Below are 18,675 nucleotides of genomic sequence, written 5' to 3'. Positions count from 1 at the left end.
GATCATAGACCCTTATATATATATATATATACATATATATTTTGCGCATAGGTGTTAAATAGGTGGATACATAAGGATTTTGTGGAATATATGAAAATCTTCCAACAATCTTTATAAGTGTGCCTTAACTTAAACTGAATCTTAGATGTAGCCAGACAAGTTTTACTTGTGCTTGTTATTCATCACGGAATGTGATCTTTCACTACACAACTGGAGAGTGGGATTGCTTTTGCTGGCGCATATCAGATCGTAATGCTTCTTCGATATTGCATTGTATTAGCATGAAACATCCTAGAGGGCCTGTGCATCTTACTTGCAATTGATGTTTGGGTGATATTTTGAAGTAGTTTTTGAAACTATTTGGGAATATTTTAAGGATTGTTTTGGGCACTATCAATTGCTAATTTTGAGCAGTGATTTGGGGCATTTTGATGGGCTGATTTGAAGCGATCTTCGCATTGTTTTTAGGCAAATTTAAAGGTTGTTTTTGGGGAGTTTTATGGGCTCGTTTAGCAGCTTGTAGGCTACACCTTTTGGGTCCGTTTAGTGGCTTGAGGGCTGTACTTTTTGGTTTCGTTTAGTGACTTTTGGGCTGCACTTTTTAGTTCAGTTTTATGGCTTTTCAGCTACGCTTTTCGAGTTTATTTGGCGGCTTTTGGGCTTCATTTTTTTTAATGTTGAATTGGAAGACTTTCAGACCGATCAAAACACTGTCTTGGAACAAACTTAAACACTCTTCTCGATAATCTATTTAATTACAGTTGTTGAAATAATTAAAGCGTTTTTAAAAACGATTCACTTTCTGCTTCCCCCCTTTTGGTTTGCTAGTTTTGGGGGTGGATCGACCTGCTTTTTTTCCTTGGTTTTGCTTCTTTTGCAATGGTTACGTCAGAAAAAAAGAGGAATTTCTGATTTAATTATTTGAAAGACACTTAAAGATATTTGAGGATTAGTAGGAAAACACTTAATTGAGGGTAGAACACCTTAAATCACTTTAAACGTAAGTTAAAATGTAGGTTTCTTAGATTTTATGAGCACACCAGAGGTGAGTGTTCATCTACCTAATTCTCAGTGTAGGCTTCCTAGATTTTAGGAGCACACCCTAAGTGAGAGCTCATCCCTAGGTGAGAGTTCATGTATTCATCCACCTAATTTTTCAGTGTAGGCTTCCTAATCTTTATGAGCTCACCCTAGGCGAGCGTTCATCTACCTAATTTAAAAATGAATAATGAAATTAGACACTTGAATCTAATTCACAAATTGATTAAGACATTATACATGAGGAAGCACTGAGATGTGATTCACGACTTCCTTGATTAAATCAAACAGTAAAATTACCGCAATGACTTAACCTACAATGAAACCCAGTGCATCGGGATTTAAGCTTGGATATTAACCTCAAATCCTCCTGGCAATTGGGGAAATTTGTTAATGCCACATATGGATCACCGGACTAGGATAAGTCTAGGGTCTAGGTGGCGAGGACAATGACGACATTGCTTATGTGTCCTTAAACGAGGGATACAAAGTGAGATTATTAGAATAGTATCTCCTACCTCAAGGATCTTCAATAAGTGAAAGTAAAAGATCAATGAAGTGAAAGTAAAAGAACAATGATATTATTCGTCAACTCTTTGTGCGATTGTTGCCCTTGATGCTCTTAAGTCGTCAGTAGTCTTAGCTCTGAGCCCCCACCTTTACTAATATCTTATACCTAGTCTTGGTCTTTCATATGTGAACGTGAATTTTGCTTTGTCTGCTCGTATTTTGCTACGACTCGCTTTTCTGACTTTTGTGCAGAGTTTTCTCGCTTTGCTTATTTTTGAAGTTTATTTAAATTTGTTGCAAATCATACCATCCTTGCAATACTAATCACGCAACAGTAACAGTTGTCGAAGTGCGCTTTTACAATTTATTTACAGTATTTTACTTTACTTTGCAATGCTAATCACACAACAGTAGCAGATGCCCAAATGCGCTTTTACAATTTATTTACAGTATTTTACTTTTCGAGTACCTTTTATATACCTGCAATTCACTTATTCTGCATGCAAAATCATAACTGAAACTAAAACAAAAACAAAGACAAAACAAAACCAAACTTTAACACCAAAACTGTGAAACATAAACCACCAATCTCAAACACTCAAACACTTAAACCCTGGAAACCCTGGAGTCATCGCTATAACAGGAGCTTGGAGCCAACTTTATGGGCAGCACAACGAGGAGCTTAGATCGAGCGACAAGAGGATCTTCTTCGACATTATCTCTTCCTAGCACAATAGCAACCCATAGGACTTCGAGGTAACTCGCCCGACGCGACGTAAGTCCTCACACCCTCTTTAGGCTCCTATACAATCATGTTGTGTCACGTAGGTCCTAACTTGTCCTAACTTGTCTTAGGTTCTGTCTTAGGTTCTGAGGTTGTCGTGTGACATGACGTAAACCCTCTTATCTCTGCGGGTTATTAGCATAATCGGATATTATGCAAATGTAAATCCCAAAAAATAAAATTGGCAGGATTGAACACCTAAATAACATTGTTTCCAAAACTCAACCACACATTAGGAAAGCTTGGGAAGTCACTGAGGTTTCTCCTCAGAATCTGTGATATCCCCTACCTTTTCCTTCATTTAGACTCTTGAAAAAAACTGTTCCCACTTGAGCCACTCCCAAATGTTTTTTCACGTTCTACTTTGAAAACCTAAACTTTGAATTCTTGAAGACTAGAATCACTGATCATTATCGAGAGTTTTCTGAAATGACTCCAGTCATTTGAAATGTAATTAACTATAAGAGTTTGCCTCTATAGGAAAGTTGAAACCCAGGTAAAATAAAACCTAATTAATCTTTGTATTAAATAGAGGAACTTGTCGATCATATATAAAAGATTCACAGACCAAACGAATGTCACAAATTTCTTAGTTTGCAGGATTGAGTCTATCGCTGAGGTATACACTTATTTTTCGAGAGAGTGTAGTACTCGCGGTATCTAACACGATTATGCAAACTATTGAACAAATGAGATCCATTTGGTCTCATTTAAAATTAAAACGTACTACTTTCAAAACCCAAACTATATACTTCTTATATTAAATAAAATTTAAAATTATTTTAATTATTTTCAATTTTCAAAATTTTCAAAAAGTTGACCGACAATGTGAAGTAAGAAATAATAATTTAATATTCTAACTAAATTGCAAATAACTTAAAAATAACACGTTAATATCCTAACATAAAATTATAAAATAAGATGGGTCATCGAAATATTATATTATTAAAATAAGCTAAGATATTAAAATAAAATATTAAAATATAAAAACATAACAATCAAAATAAGTTCAATATAAATCTTTTCTCGAACTCATACTACCCCTCATGCGAATAAGAATATAATAAGTCATTAACAGTTGAATTTTTAAATTTAAAGGTCTCAATTAGTCTTATCACTCAATTGATTTGCATTAGAATAATCGACAATTGTTTATCTCGCACCTTATATTTAGTCTTATCTATACTCTCCCATTCCTCATTACTTTTAATCACAATTATTTTTTATTTTTAATAAAAAATTGTTAACAAAAAATTTAATTAAATAATATTATGTTGATAGTTAAAACTTCAATTTAATAATTTTTTTTTGGATACATTCTCTTTATTTCTTATTATTTAGTATGTGAGGTGTAAAAGTTAATATGATAGTATATTGATGTTACTTTTAATTTTGTTAAAAAATTATGAATGACCTAAAAAATTTGTGGCGAGACAGACCCTATGGCACGCCTCAATCAGGGCGAGTCATATGTCTCACTTTGGGATAATGAGGCGTAAGCCTCATCGCATTTTCTTGTAAAAAGTGTTGTGGCAAGCCTCAAGTTACACCTCATTTCATTTTTCTTGTAATGTAATAGGCCTCAAGGCAAGCCACAAAATGTGCAATCTTATAAAAGAATTACAACAACAACAATACAAAGCCATTCTATATACCCTAAATGCAATTCAAACATAAAACCAAATCTTGTATGCCAAGACATCACCCTTAAACATAAACCTAAGGTTTTTTCCTATAAAACTAAATTGATTATATCTTGCTTTTAAATCATCATTAGTTATATTAAATAGCTCTAAAACAAGGTTCATCAAGGAAAACAACTCTCTCTTATTTCAATTAAAAACAAATGTTACATATTTTTATACACTCCAATCTCTATATTTTAGGAATAGTTCTAATAAATGGATAATCTTTTAATTAGATCTCTAATTATGTTATAATATAAAAAGTACATTTACTAGATTTCTTATAATTAAGCTTTCTAATATATAACCATTAAATTTATTACTTTCCATATAACGCGCTCCCTCAAGTTGGAGCGTAGATAATCATCATGACCAACTTGTTACAAATTATGGGTCAAACCATGCGGGCTTTGTGAAGATGTCCCTAGTTGTTCCCCAATCTTCACATGAGTTGTAGAAATCAAATTTTGTTGAATCTTTTCATGGCCAAAATAACAATACATATCAATGTGCTTAGTTCTTTCATGAAAGAGAGGATTTAAAGCAATATAAATTGCAACTTGGTTACCATATCATTTCGGTCGAGAATTAAGAGAACCACATCAATTTACTCAAAATTTGTTACATTACTGCACTGGATCGTAACACTACATTCTATTTCTTACTTTTCTATGAGACCATGTTACCACTTACAAAAATACAATATCCAGTAATAGATCTTCAATCAATCTTAGAACTTGACCAATCTTTATCAGAGAAAATATTTAATATTTATATGCCCATGATTCTAATATAGAATACATTGTTTAGAAGCTTATTTGAGGTAACATAGTATCGATTTCAAAGTTGAACAATGATGGACAATAATTAAAGACATGAGTTGACCTATAGTGTTAACTGAATAAGCAATGTTAGGACAAGTCATTGTAAGGTCATTTGATTTTCCTGCTAACTTCTTATATCATTCATAATTATTAAAAGGCTCTCCATGCTTGCTTAGTTACTGAATAGGGAGCATCAAAATACCGCAGGGTTTGACCCAAAATTTCTCAGTTTTTGCTAAAAAATCCAATACATACTTCTATTGAGATAGAAAGATACCCTTCTTGCTCCTTGATACCTCAATCCCCAAAGAGTACTTCAAAGAACCCAGAAATTTCCTGTTGAACTGATTTTAAAAAAATGATTTTAACGATAAGATTCCCGACACATCGCTTTCAATAATAATAATATCATCAATATAAAGCACTAATAAAAAGATCTCAAAAGCAGATTACTTATAGAATACAATGTGATCACTTTTACTTTTCCGCATCCCAAACTCTCCTACCGCTTAGCTAAATTTTTCAAACCATGCCCGAGGACTTTGCTTCAATCCATATAATGACTTTCAAAAAAGACATTTTCTCAAACACCCCCTGAGCAACAAACCCAAAAGGTTGCTCCATGTATAACTCTTCTAAAAGATCACCATGTAAAAATGCATTATTTATAGCAAGTTGGTGTAGAAGCCATTCATTACAACCGATGACAGAAATAGGCAAAACGAAATCAACTTAACTATCACAGAGAACGTGTCATAGTCAATCCCATAAGTTTGAGCATAGCCCTCAGTAATCAACCGTGCTAGGAGATAACCTACAGATCCGTTAGAATGAAACTTAACTGCAAAAACTCATTTACAAGCAACAGCCTTCTTGCTAGAAGGTAATTCAACTAATTCATAAGTTCCATTTTCAGTTAAGACATTCATTTCATCAAGCATCGTTGTCATCCACCAAGAATGGGATAGAGCTTGTTGAACAGATCTCAAAGACCTCAACAAAGTTGAGAGAAGTACTAAAAGTTTAAAAGGTAGAAGATAACTTGTTATAATTAACACATGAGAAAATGGGATAGGCACATTGACATTTACCACTTTGAAGAGCAATAGGTAAATCAAGGTTACCAAGAAAAGGATCCACTGAAGAAAATGATACCAACGTCGAACTAGAATTAGGGGGATGAGGTTTTCTAGAGTAAAGGCTAGCGATAAGTGGTCTAGGCTGAGGCATTGGTGGTGAAGATGGAGCTAGAGCATGGTTTGAACTGATGATGTGATACATTAACAACTCATCAGAATCTTATGAGGATTTAAGCAATGATGAGTTACCAAAGAATGGGGTTTGTTCAAGAAAGATAACATCATTAAAAAACCTATACTTGTCTAAGAGAGTGGAAAAACATTTATACTCTTTTCACAAACAAGACTATACTAGAAAAACACATTTAAATGACTTAAAGTCAAATTAAGAAACTTGTGGATGAGTGTCACAAACAAAATAAGTACATCCAAACGTGATTCAAAGAAACAGAAAGATTTAGTTGGAAATTAAAATTGGTAGGCTATTTGGTTCTGTAAAATAGTAGAAGACATCTGATTGATCAAAAAATATGCAGTAGAAACTGCATCAACTCAGAACTCTTGGGCAGATTAGTTTGAAACAAAAGAGAGATGCCTATTTTTCCTTTCACCTACTCCATTTTGAGATGAAGTATCCACACAGGATGGCTGGTGAATCATTTTGTTTTGTGTCATGTATGACTGAAAAGGTAAAAAAATATAATTACCATTGTCTCGCTCAGAATCTTAATCGAAACATTGAATTGAGCTTAAGTTTTAGCGCAAAAAAATGTGGAAGTCACTCAATATGAGATTTTATAAAGTAAAGTCAAGTCATACGAGAGAAATCATTCACAAAAATGACAAAATATCGAAATACATTAAATAAAACATAACAAGATCCGCAAATATCAGAACCAACTCAAAACTATAACTAACTTTTTTATTTACTCTAGAAACAGAAGACAAACGATAGTGTTTCGCAAATTGTCACAACTCATAATCTAAAAATGCTAATTGTTGAAATTATAGAATTATTTTTTTAGCATTGGTGGTGACAGATAGCCCAATCGACAATGGACCACAAAAGAAGATAAGAAGTTGAAACAGGTTATGGATAGATAGTTTGTTATCCAAAATGTAAAGCTCCCACTCTCATCCTTACAAAAAATCTTCTTCACCGTAAGACCTGAAGAAGGCAATGATTAAGAAAGAATACGATATAACATTAAAAACACGCATAATTTTGTTAACAAAGACAAGGTTAAAAAAGAATAGAAGTAAACTCTGAACAGAAATTAAAGGCAATATGGGTGTAATACTGATGGTGCCAAAACAAAGACCATTAGAGGTAGATCCACCTACTAAAGTGATGGGAAAAAAATATTTATGAAAGGAGAAAGAGTTATGGATTACATGTCCTTTGAGATGTAGCACAAATATCAAAGACTCATGGTGTGAAAGAGAAAAGAAGACTAGTATTATTATTACCTGACTCAACGATGGCAGTGATTGAGGAAGATTCCTTGGATGCTTCCTAAAATTATAGGAATTTAGCATATTCATCTGCATAAATTAAGTCTAACGTTGAGAGGCCTCAACAACAGTGACCATGTAAACTGATTGTGATCTAGAACCTTTCTAATTCTTTTAAAGCAACTTCTGACATGTTCTCTTTGTATGACCGGGCTCCTGATAGTAGTAGCTAACTACCCTCAAGCTTTGATTTCCATAATTCGATGTTCCACTTCTATAATTACCCTGAGAATGAGGATTACCAGAGTTTGTATTCTTTTATCTAACAATAGCACTAAGTTGTTGTACAAATGAAACATGAAAAAACTCAAAATAGTATGCAACACTTTAATATATGCTTCCCTCAGAGTAGTAACTCCAGATTCAGATTGGATTTGTGATTTGACACCTTCATATTGAGTGTTAAGGCCAGCTACAAAACTCATAATAATCATTGATCAGTTGAGTCTGTTGAATACGGACATTAGTACTGAAGGGTAATAATATACTCAATTCTTCACGAACACTTTTAAAGTGCTTGTGATAATTTTTAAGGGATTGATCATGTTGTTCAGCTCAATATAATTCTTTACATATATCAAAGATTAGAATTTTTTTTTCCGTAGTAAACACAAGTGTCAATTCCTACATCACATCTTTAATATAGTCAAATGAATATTATTATCAAATTAGTCGGGTTTGATAGAAATTTGCATTTGTATCGAGAGTTGGCATCGATTCTCATCCACTTAGAATAATTCAGATCAGTCTCAATTGGGGGATTATCAATGATGTGATTGTCTCGAGAAATACTTCTCAAGTCGTCTCACAATTTTATTTCAATAAAAATAATTGACATTATTTAACTTTTCATCAGTAATTTTAGTCATTAATGAAACTAAACTTGTCACAACATATTTTTGTTCAACCGTCATGATTATCACAAAATATTCAATGAGACCGAATTAACTAATCCCTATGATGTTGTTTGTTGAAATGGGAGATAGGGCAAAACTAATCTCATATGATATGATCGAATTGTTTGTTTCAGGCAAAACAATAAGTCGAACCGCTTTCGGATGGACTCCTCAATGCGGCAGCATGAACTAGAAGGTACGAAAGAACCGAAGGATGAGACAAACGCCTGAGAAGAATTATATCGAGCCGTAGGAGATAAACAACTCAATGACTAGTTCGACGATCACCCAAGTAAACAAGCGTTAAGAACACCACAGAAGATGACCACTCGCGATGGACGACTGCACTTGAGACGTCACTGGATGAAGCCTAATTATGTCTAGGAAAGTAACGAATAATGGAGTTGGCTGGCGAACAATTTCGACAAGACGAACACCCACTATTCACCAAATCATTCATCTTCAACATATAAACAAATGATTCAAACGACACAGACCAATCCACACTTGCATGCGGAGAACGAAGCCAGACCGAGGAGTAGACTATCGGCGATGAGACATGCGTGGCTCTGATATCATGTGAAGAAAAATAACTCTTTCTCTTATTTGAATTAAAAACATATGTTACATATTTATATATACTGAAATTTCTATAGTTTAAGAATATATCTAATAGATGAAAGATCTTATAATTAGATCTCATGCTTCCTAATGTATAATTATTAGATTTATTATTTTTCATAACAAATAAAAATACAAAGCCATTTTATATAACATAAATGCAATTCAGACATAAAACCATATCTTGTATGCCAAGACATCACCCTTAAAGGGAAACCTAAGGTTTGCTCCATAAATTAGATTGATTATATCTTGCTTATAAACCGTCATTAGTTATATTAAATAACTCTAAAACACAGTTCGTGATGGCCTCTATAAGCCGCTCACCCAAACCGATATGACAAACCCCTATACCAACGAAGTGAACCAAGCTTCCACTTTCATATTGGACAAAAATCTTCACCTGATCTTTGGATTTAAGGATCTATGTTGTCCCTATATATCTTAGACATGCTTAAATGAGTCAAACTCATACTTTTGCTAACCTCATACCATGTCTCCAAGAACGTGTAGCTTATACTAGACACCACTAAAAAATTTAACATGTTGTGTACCTCTAAACCATATAATCAAAGAATACAGCAAACCTCTGGTAGGACATGAGCCAACATCGATCACAAAAGTATGTCTTCAATACAAACTTTCGCCCTAATCCATTTGAGATATTAAAGAGAATACAAATCATGGTTAATCAAGCTCCTTAGACATGATCCATATGGATCTCCAAAAATATATAAAAAATTAACATTGGAAGGATATGATTACAAAAATGAATTGAGAATAGAAATATAAAGCAAAATATATGCACATATCATTAGAAACCCAAAAAAAAAAAAGCCAAAGCAATATGTTTTGTTTATGCTAAAACCAACTCATTACATACAGAAACATACATAGTCAAGGAGCAGAAATTTTTTTTGCTTTTTCTTTCATTTTAATATCTACATTCTTTTCTTGTACTATTTCACTAATAAATTAATTAGTATAAGAAATAATCCTAGAAAAACAAATAAATATATGTCTAGAATTCAACAAAAATCCTATGCTATGAATTACTAAGATAATTTAAGGCAAATTTGCCTTCTCATAGAATATACAACAACAACAACAAGCCTATATCCCACGATGTGGGGTTGGCTACATGAATCCTTTTCTCCATTGTGTCCTATTGAATGTCATATTTTCATTTAATTCTCATAGAATATAAAGCAAGAAAATCATGTTGCTAAACTATTCTTTCTTTGAATAGGGCAAAAAATGTTAGATTTTTTTGTTGTAATTTGAATCATACTCAATTTTTCCTATCCTAAAGAATGAACACTACAAACCTTGACTTTAACTTAATCTTCTAACATAGGTTTATCCATAATGTTTTTAAATTTGTCGTTACGATACGTGCAAGGGTAATGAAGTTTGTTAGTAGCCTTGGGCAAAAATTAGAATTGAAAAGTAAAATACAATGATTTGTCCCCTAGATTGTGAAATAAATCCAATGACTGAGGAAAAATTATTCACAAGCGAACAAAAGTAAAATAGAGCACAAGGATTTCTATGAAAAATTGTAGCTATATATTTCCAAAATGATACTTAAAAACAAGATCATCAATTAAAAATAGTGCCTGTTAATCCATTTGCTGAAATAAATTACACATTACGCTTATTTCTTCTTATTACTTCAAGGAGACCGTTCATTAATGTTCACATAGCGACCTGCGTCTCTATTGATACACAACAACAACAAAGCCTTAATCCCACTACGTGGGGTCGGCTACATGAATCTTTTTTCTCCATTGCGTCCTATTTAGTGTCATAGTTTCATTAGGTTTAATAAATTAAGATCATTTTTTATACAATAAGTCCAAGTCTTCCTAGGTCTGCCTCTGCCTTTCTTAACATAAGTCAAATCTAAAACATCTACCTACTCTCACTCATAATCGGATCATCAGATGGCCGACGTTTAATGTGACCAAACCATCTAAGACGACTCTCTCTAATTGATAATATCTAATAAAATTCTCATAACCTTGGCAAATAAAAATAGTTAAACAAGGGAGAGTTTGACCCTTAAAGCACCTGCATTTGATCAAAATAAGCATGCCTTTGTTGCTCTATGTACTTCCATGCACCGACCTCTGCAATAGTAAATTAAATCCAATTCATTTTCACCTTAATAAAAACAATATTTGTTATTGCCAAAAAAAAATGTAAGAGACTATCTAAACAGAAGAAAATAGATGAAATAGATTCCTTGTACCAAATTTAAAAATATAAATAAATACAGCGATCATAATTAATAGAATTTTCAAGGAATAGATGAAAGCATGATTTCAAATTTAATGAATTGTGACCTCTAACCAAATTTTACCTTCCAATATGTTAACTTGTACTAAAATATCTTCTCATTGCATAAGAAAATATCAGGATTTCACATTATTCAACAAAAAATAATTTTAAAAAGCTCTCTGTCTGCTACAAAAGAAAACATATCCTACTTGACGATTCAGGCCATTCCTCAAAGCTTCAATTACAACACAAGAAAAAAAAAAATCCAATCTCATCAACGTTTTCAGAAAACTAAATTATTTCAACATATGTGAAGAGCATAGTTAAAGAACTGCCTTAAATCTAACAATAAACATTAACGAAAAGATAACCTCAATTTAGTCCAGCATTTTTAATTAAGGCCTTCAAAACTTATTATAGGCTTGGGCTAGCACACATTAGTGATGGTTAATTGTTTTAGCCACTTTTAGGCTCAAAATTGTGAAATCATTTTGAGTTTACAACGAATTAACCAAATTTCATTTGAAACAACAAAACTTCAACACATTCGATTAATGCATGTGAAAATAAAAACTTTTTGGTTTATCAATAAGTATTTAATTTCACTTTCAATAGCTCATGGGTTCAAACCCACTTTTCAATATTATTTTTTGGGCATTTACATGCATACCACCCAAATCTTATGTATTTACATATCTAACAACTAAAGTTTAATTTTTACATTTATGCCACACAAATCTAGTATATCACATCAAAAATATCACTATTTTAAGTTTTAAAAAGTGAAATACACCTTTCAATGCATAGGTAGGGTGGCATATATGTAAATATTGAAGTTTAGGTGTCAGATATACAGATACATAAGAATTGAGTGCTATGTATGTAAATCTTCCTTATTTTTATTTTATTTTGATTCAGACAATAATTGGCACTGGTTAGTAGTGACAAAACGAAACTATAAATGTAATAATGGCCATCCATGAGTGTCTAAGAGTAGGGCCATTTAATAGCATGCTCAATGTGTTCAATCATAAGGAATTTTTAAGGAGCAAACTTACTGGTTAAATGAGTAGCCTGGCCACACAATCGTATATATAAGTACACAAAGAACATCGACATATGGGACATTGAAGTAATTTGCTCATTTGTCAAGCCTATTCCATTTTTTAAGGCATGAAAAATAAAGGAAAACCTTGCACCTAGGACGATCTAAAGACTTGCAGTAGATCATTTTCATGAAGAGGACAAGCATATGATATTAGAGTTCGGTCCATCTATAACACAAATATTGGCTACTTTGGCACTTTGGAATTAAAAATTCAATTCCTTCCTTCACTAGGGGGTAGTAACTATTATAGGTAGGGGTGTCAAAAATTGACCGAAAAGCACCCGAACCCAAATAAAAAAATTCAGATTCAGATTGATTGGAATAATTTTCGGTTCAAGTTCGGATTAAAGATACTAACCCATTTAATTTTCGGTGTCAGGTTTGTGTTAACCCAAAAATGACACGCCAACCCTAAATTGACTTGAAATCGACCTGCTGACTCGGAACTAACCCAAAATTGGCCCATTTTAAACTCAAATAACGGTCTCTTATGTTAAATGGGTTATACGGGTCAAATTCGGTTGGTGGGTCAAGTTTAGTTCGAAATTTTCGACCCATATAATATTCTGATAGGGTTCGGGTCATACCTATTCAGATCGGGTCAATTTCGGGTAGGACTCAAACCCGACCTTCTGACCCGAATTGACAACCCTAATTCTAGGTATGAATGGCATACTACCCTCATAAAAAATCAATTACTTAGCATATTCTCATGATATCTATAATCTCCACTATATTAAATAGTTCCAATCTTGGCAAAGAATATCCTCTAAATCATAACTTGAAGTGATTTAGAATGGAAGGCATGCTTCGCCCCAATTAATCCCCTAGAATAGATTTATGACATCTTATTGAAAAACAAATTTAAAGATATAATAAGAATTTTATTGTAGCTTGACTTTCTAATATTTCTTAGAACACTTTATTTTTGCTATGAGTCTATAAATAATAGCACATTTACATTTGGCATTTGAAAAATAAGTGGATTTCCTTTTAAACTTCCTCATTATAATAGCAGCTTACTTGTATTCTTTCAACTCTATCTCCTCCCAAAGCCCTATTTTTGGCCTTACCTTGTTTAATCAACAATATTCCAACTTCCCATCCCTCTAAGCTTAAACTTCCCACCAACACTACAAACTACCCTCCACCAAAATATACATCTCTTTAACATCTAAAAGATTGGATTAGACAACTTAGGAGAAGATGCATTATCTTAGTAATTTTGGCAAGAAAACTAGATATATAAAATAATAACTGTTTCTATACATTGACCAAGGAGAATATGAAAGAGGAACTAATTTCCGGACCGGGTTCTCCGAGCTTGGGCCATCAACAAAGAATAAGAGAGTTCGCCACCAAGAAGCATAGCAATAAATTAACAGGTCCTATATAAAACCATACTCAAATCAAATAAAAGTTTTTCAGCACGTCTTCATATGATCTCATATCCAATTATGATAAAATAATACTTTAGATCCATAGACTAAAAAATATGCTAAATCTATCAGATACACTTTTAAGAGGATGAGAGATAAATTTAAAGCAATAGATCAATATTAATGCATAAAATTACAACTATCACCAGTGGAAGACAAGATCATCTACTTTGGATGTTGAATCAATCATAATTTAAATTTCAATGCCTAATGTCAGCTTAGCACCAGCCAAAGCAATAATTTCTAGTTAGGATTATGAGCCAACATAATTTACAAGCAATCAACAATTATTACTCAAAACCAATACAAAAATGTAATGCCACAGAGAAATGGAAAGATAGAACTGAAGATGACTGTACCTTTGAAAAAAGATAATGTTGCAGGAGTCACTGTGCTGACCCGTGGATAAGGTACCCCATGTTTCTTATAGTGTTCGCTTGATATTAAGGCAGGATTGTTATCAATGATGGCAACGCTCAATTCTTTAGTCAACTGCATGCTTGCTTCCAGATTCAAAGCAAAATACCATCATCAACGAAACAGAAAGAAAAGCCATAAATTAGCAGTTATGTAGAACAGAGGATCATTGATCTCTAACACTATTCGCATGTGAAAGCAAACACAAATAATTAAATCCATGAAAGGGTTAAAAATAACAATCCAACCGATGAACCTAAATATAGATCATATTTTCTAGTATAACAGGTTTCCCTAAAGAAGGTCCACACAATAGCCTCTTTATTGTAAAACATGAAAATTGACAATGAAGGGTCATTTGCTGTTGTTCGTGTTTTGCAATCAAAAGATTGTCATGGGAGCCTTATTGGGGAAGGCATGTTTTACTGAAAGAAATTAGACTGAAATGATGAAATTTTCAAAGGCAAAGAGATATTATTTGGAGTTTTTTATCCTCATTTCATTTTCTATTAATATTTTTTACCTATCAAGTTCCATCAGGACAATTGTTTCATTTATTCACGTCTTTATCCTCTAATTTTAAAGCCACAACTAGCATTCTATCATCATCAATAGCAAATCCCCAACAATTTAGAGTCAGCCTTATGAATCTTCATTCTCCCCATTTATTTGTTAGGTGATAAGCATCTTATGCACAATATTTTGCAGAAATTCTATCCACGTTATCATTAGTGAAGAAATCTGCCTATTGATATAAATACAGCTTAATATCATGCAACGCAATGATAAACTAATAGCCGTATCCTCACTGAATCCAATATCCTATCTTATTCAAACTTTGTTATTTCTTCCAATTTGTATATTATCTTGGACCTCATATTTCTTGCATGCTTCATAGAAGAAAATAAATAGAGTCCATCCGTTTACAGAGAATATTAGTTTTCACGCATCTATCAATGATAATGACTTCAAAGTTCACATTAATAGCTAAGCCACGAAAAAAGGTAGTGGTCACTGAACACAGCAGAGAAGAACTACTTTTCATATCCTGACTGCATAACTAATCTAACTTTTCAAAATGCGTTACTTGCCCTTATATGTATCATATACTGCATCCAGTTTATCATGTTTATCATGCATTCTTCGTAGTATTGATACGACTCCAACAAATTTTCATCATCGTGCACAAATCTTGATGCATGACACGAATCTCGAGATAATTTTTTAAACAAGAAACATTCAAACTTCGAGTAAGAGTCATCCAGAGCTCTGATTTCAACAAACTTATAGTCAAATTGATCGGTTCGATGAGATGGACCTAATGATATGAAATTCATTCCAATCTGAGTCAAATCAATCCCAGATCAAATCATTAAATCAATTTTGGAGGATTTACGAAAGCATTTGAAAAGTCAAACGAATGTCGAATCTAACGAGTTCATAGTCGAATCGAGCGTCTCGACAGAATCGAGCGTCTCGACAAGACGTCGAGCGTCTCGACAAGACGAATCCAACAAGCACAAGATTGCTCAATTCTGACATCGTTAAGACACTCAAATGTCCATCAAACGTCATCTGATCAAGAGAATCTCTCCAGACCGTCCGATTAAAATGGTTCATATTCTTGCATTAATTACATCCAAAATACTATAAATAGACCCTTACCTCTCTCATGGGAGGAGGAGAGGCTTAAGAGAGAGCTTGAGGTTTTGAGAAGGAACTCAAGTCCAAGATCATCCTCGCCATCGTCGATCGTCGTTAACCACCACTGACTGTCGACAACCACCGCCGACTTCTGTCGACCACCGCCGGACACCGTTGATTGTCGTCAGTCACCACTGACCTTCGTCAGTCATCGCTGACCGTCATCGATTGTCGTCGACTACCGTCGATAACTGCCGACCTCCGTCAACCACCGTTTACTAGATGTCATCAATCGGCGTTGTAACGTGGGAAGCTAGTAACTCTTTCCTGCCTGTGGGACAAGAGACATCTGTAATCATCAAATTATAGTGGATTTTTACAACTGGATCAGGCCCCGTGGTTTTCACTCTTTACAGGTTTTCACGTAAAAACTTCTAGTATCATCACAGATTGATTCACTTGATTCATTTGATTCATTTTCATCTGAGTGTGTGATGAATTCTCGTGCAACGCTAAGACGATAATCCATTACTCTACCGCCGCGAATTTTCTAGCACGCATCAGTTTGATGCCATCTGTGGGAAACGAAGTATCATTCGACACTGTATTCAAATCTAAGATGTCGAATTTCTACTTCATTTCTCGATGATGTAAATCATTCAATTCACAAAGGAATCTTCTTTGCATCTTGAAGATCATCTCCAAAGCATTCTTTAATGTGAGGGGCAACCTTCACTACAATTTCGAAAGGCCGTTCACATCAACGTCCCGGGCACGATTGTAATGGGGTTGTCTTTTCGCATCCTATTCAGACACAAAGTATGTTCTAACTTCTTCCAGCTGGGGAGCAACCTTTACTGCAGTCTCGAAAGGTCGTTCACGTCAACGTCCAAGGCGCGATTGCAGTACGGTTATCTTCTCACATCTTATTCTGACACAAAGTATTTCACAATTTCTTCCAGGTTGGAGGGCAACCTTCACAGCAGTCTCGAAATGTCGTTCTTGTTAACCTCCCGAGCACGATTATAGTGGGGATGTCATCTCATATTTCATTCAGATTACAAGTCTTTGAAAATCTCTCATGGAATCTGGGGTTAATCTTCACTACAAATAACGCTTCCTCAGTGTCCCCTCGTCGAGCTTGTAAAACATTTTTCTCGTATGGAAATACCCCTGCTAGTGGAGCAAAAGACTCAAAATCAGCAACTAACAACAGCAACTAACCAACTAACAAATTGTCAAACATTTTTCTTGAGCATGACTACAATCACATTTCCAAGAAAACATACGGTCCAATGCGACCTACACCCCAGTCTCGAGAAACGCGGAGCATCTCGATTCGATCTCTTCCATTACAGACTACAATCGTTAAGCAAAAGCTTCGACATACAGCCTTGGATAGGCCAAAAATCCTTGGTGAATTTCCTTCGACCTATTCTATTACAGTCTATAGTCATCAAGCAAAAGCTTCGACATACAGTCATGGACAAGTCAAAAATCCTTATGGGATTTCCTTCAACCTCTTCCATAACAGGTTAAGGTGGTCAAGCAAAAGCTTCGACCAACAACCTAGGATAGGTCAACCATTCTCAATGGATTTCATACGACTCTGTTCATTACGGGTTAATATCGTCAAGCTTGACCGGTTATACAACTAAGAACTGGTCTTGCATCCTCAATGAATTTTCCTTTCAACCATGAGACCATGTCGCTGGAAGTTAAGCCTATAAGGCAAGACTCGTTAAGAAGCTACCAAGTCGCTGGAAGACAAGCCTAAATTTCAAGGGGAAGCTAGCAGTGGACAGGGTCCTCACTAGAAAGACTCCAACAGAGCAAGTGGGTGACAGGGTCTCCACTAAAGACATCAGCTCACTTCAAGCTCCTATAAGATATAAGCATGAGAGGGCAAAATATCAGTGGGCACGCGTCTTAAAAGGTACACATTTCTCTATTTAATAAAGTATGTGTACTAACTTTAATTGCAGAATTTTGCACGATTAAGATGCTACAACAATAGTGAAAGCTACAAAAAAAAAACATTATCATGATGATTAAAAATGCTATAAATACCAACATATACTTGTACAAGGGATACAATAAATTACCTCATCTTAGAGCAGAGTCGGCATCGCCGCCCAAAAATTCCAATACTTTTGATGATCATCAGTGGGTCTCCAGATATTGCCACCATATAAGCATAAAAATATTTCCCTCATAGAGCGAAGGGAAAATTACATGTCTTCATCACCTCCGAAATACACCGCGACGAAAAAGAACATCACATTATTTGTCTGCTAAGCAAGACGGGGATGAATTTTCTCTTTATAGCAATTGTTCGCCGCAGCTCAGCACCGCAACTTGGCGTCGCAGCTCTTCACCGCAACGCTGCACTGCAACTCTTCACCGATACACAGGACTACTTTCTTCTTCTTGGGAAATCATGGTCTCGGATGATAGTCTTAAACTCAACGCATCGTTGCAACGCTTCATCCCGACGCTTCGCCGCAACGCGTCGTCGCGATGCTTTGCCGCAATCTGTCGCACTGTCGCGACGCACTGCCGTAATGCACAACCACAACGCATCAATGCGACGCACCGCCGCAAAGCATCGCATCGCCCCGAGGCCTCGTCGCCGCGACACATCGCTGCAACGCAATTTTGCCCCGTCGCGACACCTGAGCGCAACTCTTCTTTGCAACGCGTCGCCGCGACACACCACTGCAACACGTCGCCGTAACACACCGCCAAAACGTCTCGCAACGCTATATCACAATGCGTTGCCGCAACGCACTGCTGTAACGCGTCGCCACGACGCCCCGCCGCAACGCGCCG

General features: G+C 34.8%; 1 protein-coding gene across 7 annotated transcripts in view; it reads right to left on the bottom strand.

Annotated features, from left to right (window-relative positions):
• LOC110026365 (ubiquinone biosynthesis monooxygenase COQ6, mitochondrial) overlaps positions 1-18,675 on the bottom strand; it is a 66,615-nt gene that overhangs the window by 35,155 nt on the left and 12,785 nt on the right. For all 7 annotated transcript variants that reach the window (XM_020727269.1, XM_020727270.1, XM_020727271.1 and 4 more), the window contains 2 exons: positions 14,142-14,285; positions 11,026-11,084 (listed from right to left, as the gene is read on the bottom strand). In XM_020727269.1, the coding sequence (XP_020582928.1) occupies positions 11,026-11,084; positions 14,142-14,285 (203 nt within the window). The remainder of the gene's footprint in view (positions 1-11,025; positions 11,085-14,141; positions 14,286-18,675) is intronic.

Source organism: Phalaenopsis equestris, unplaced genomic scaffold (assembly GCF_001263595.1).
Source record: "Phalaenopsis equestris unplaced genomic scaffold, ASM126359v1 Scaffold000369, whole genome shotgun sequence".
Lineage (NCBI taxonomy): Eukaryota > Viridiplantae > Streptophyta > Magnoliopsida > Asparagales > Orchidaceae > Phalaenopsis > Phalaenopsis equestris.
Note: the sequence above shows the minus strand (reverse complement) of the source record. Positions and strands in the feature narration are given on the sequence as shown.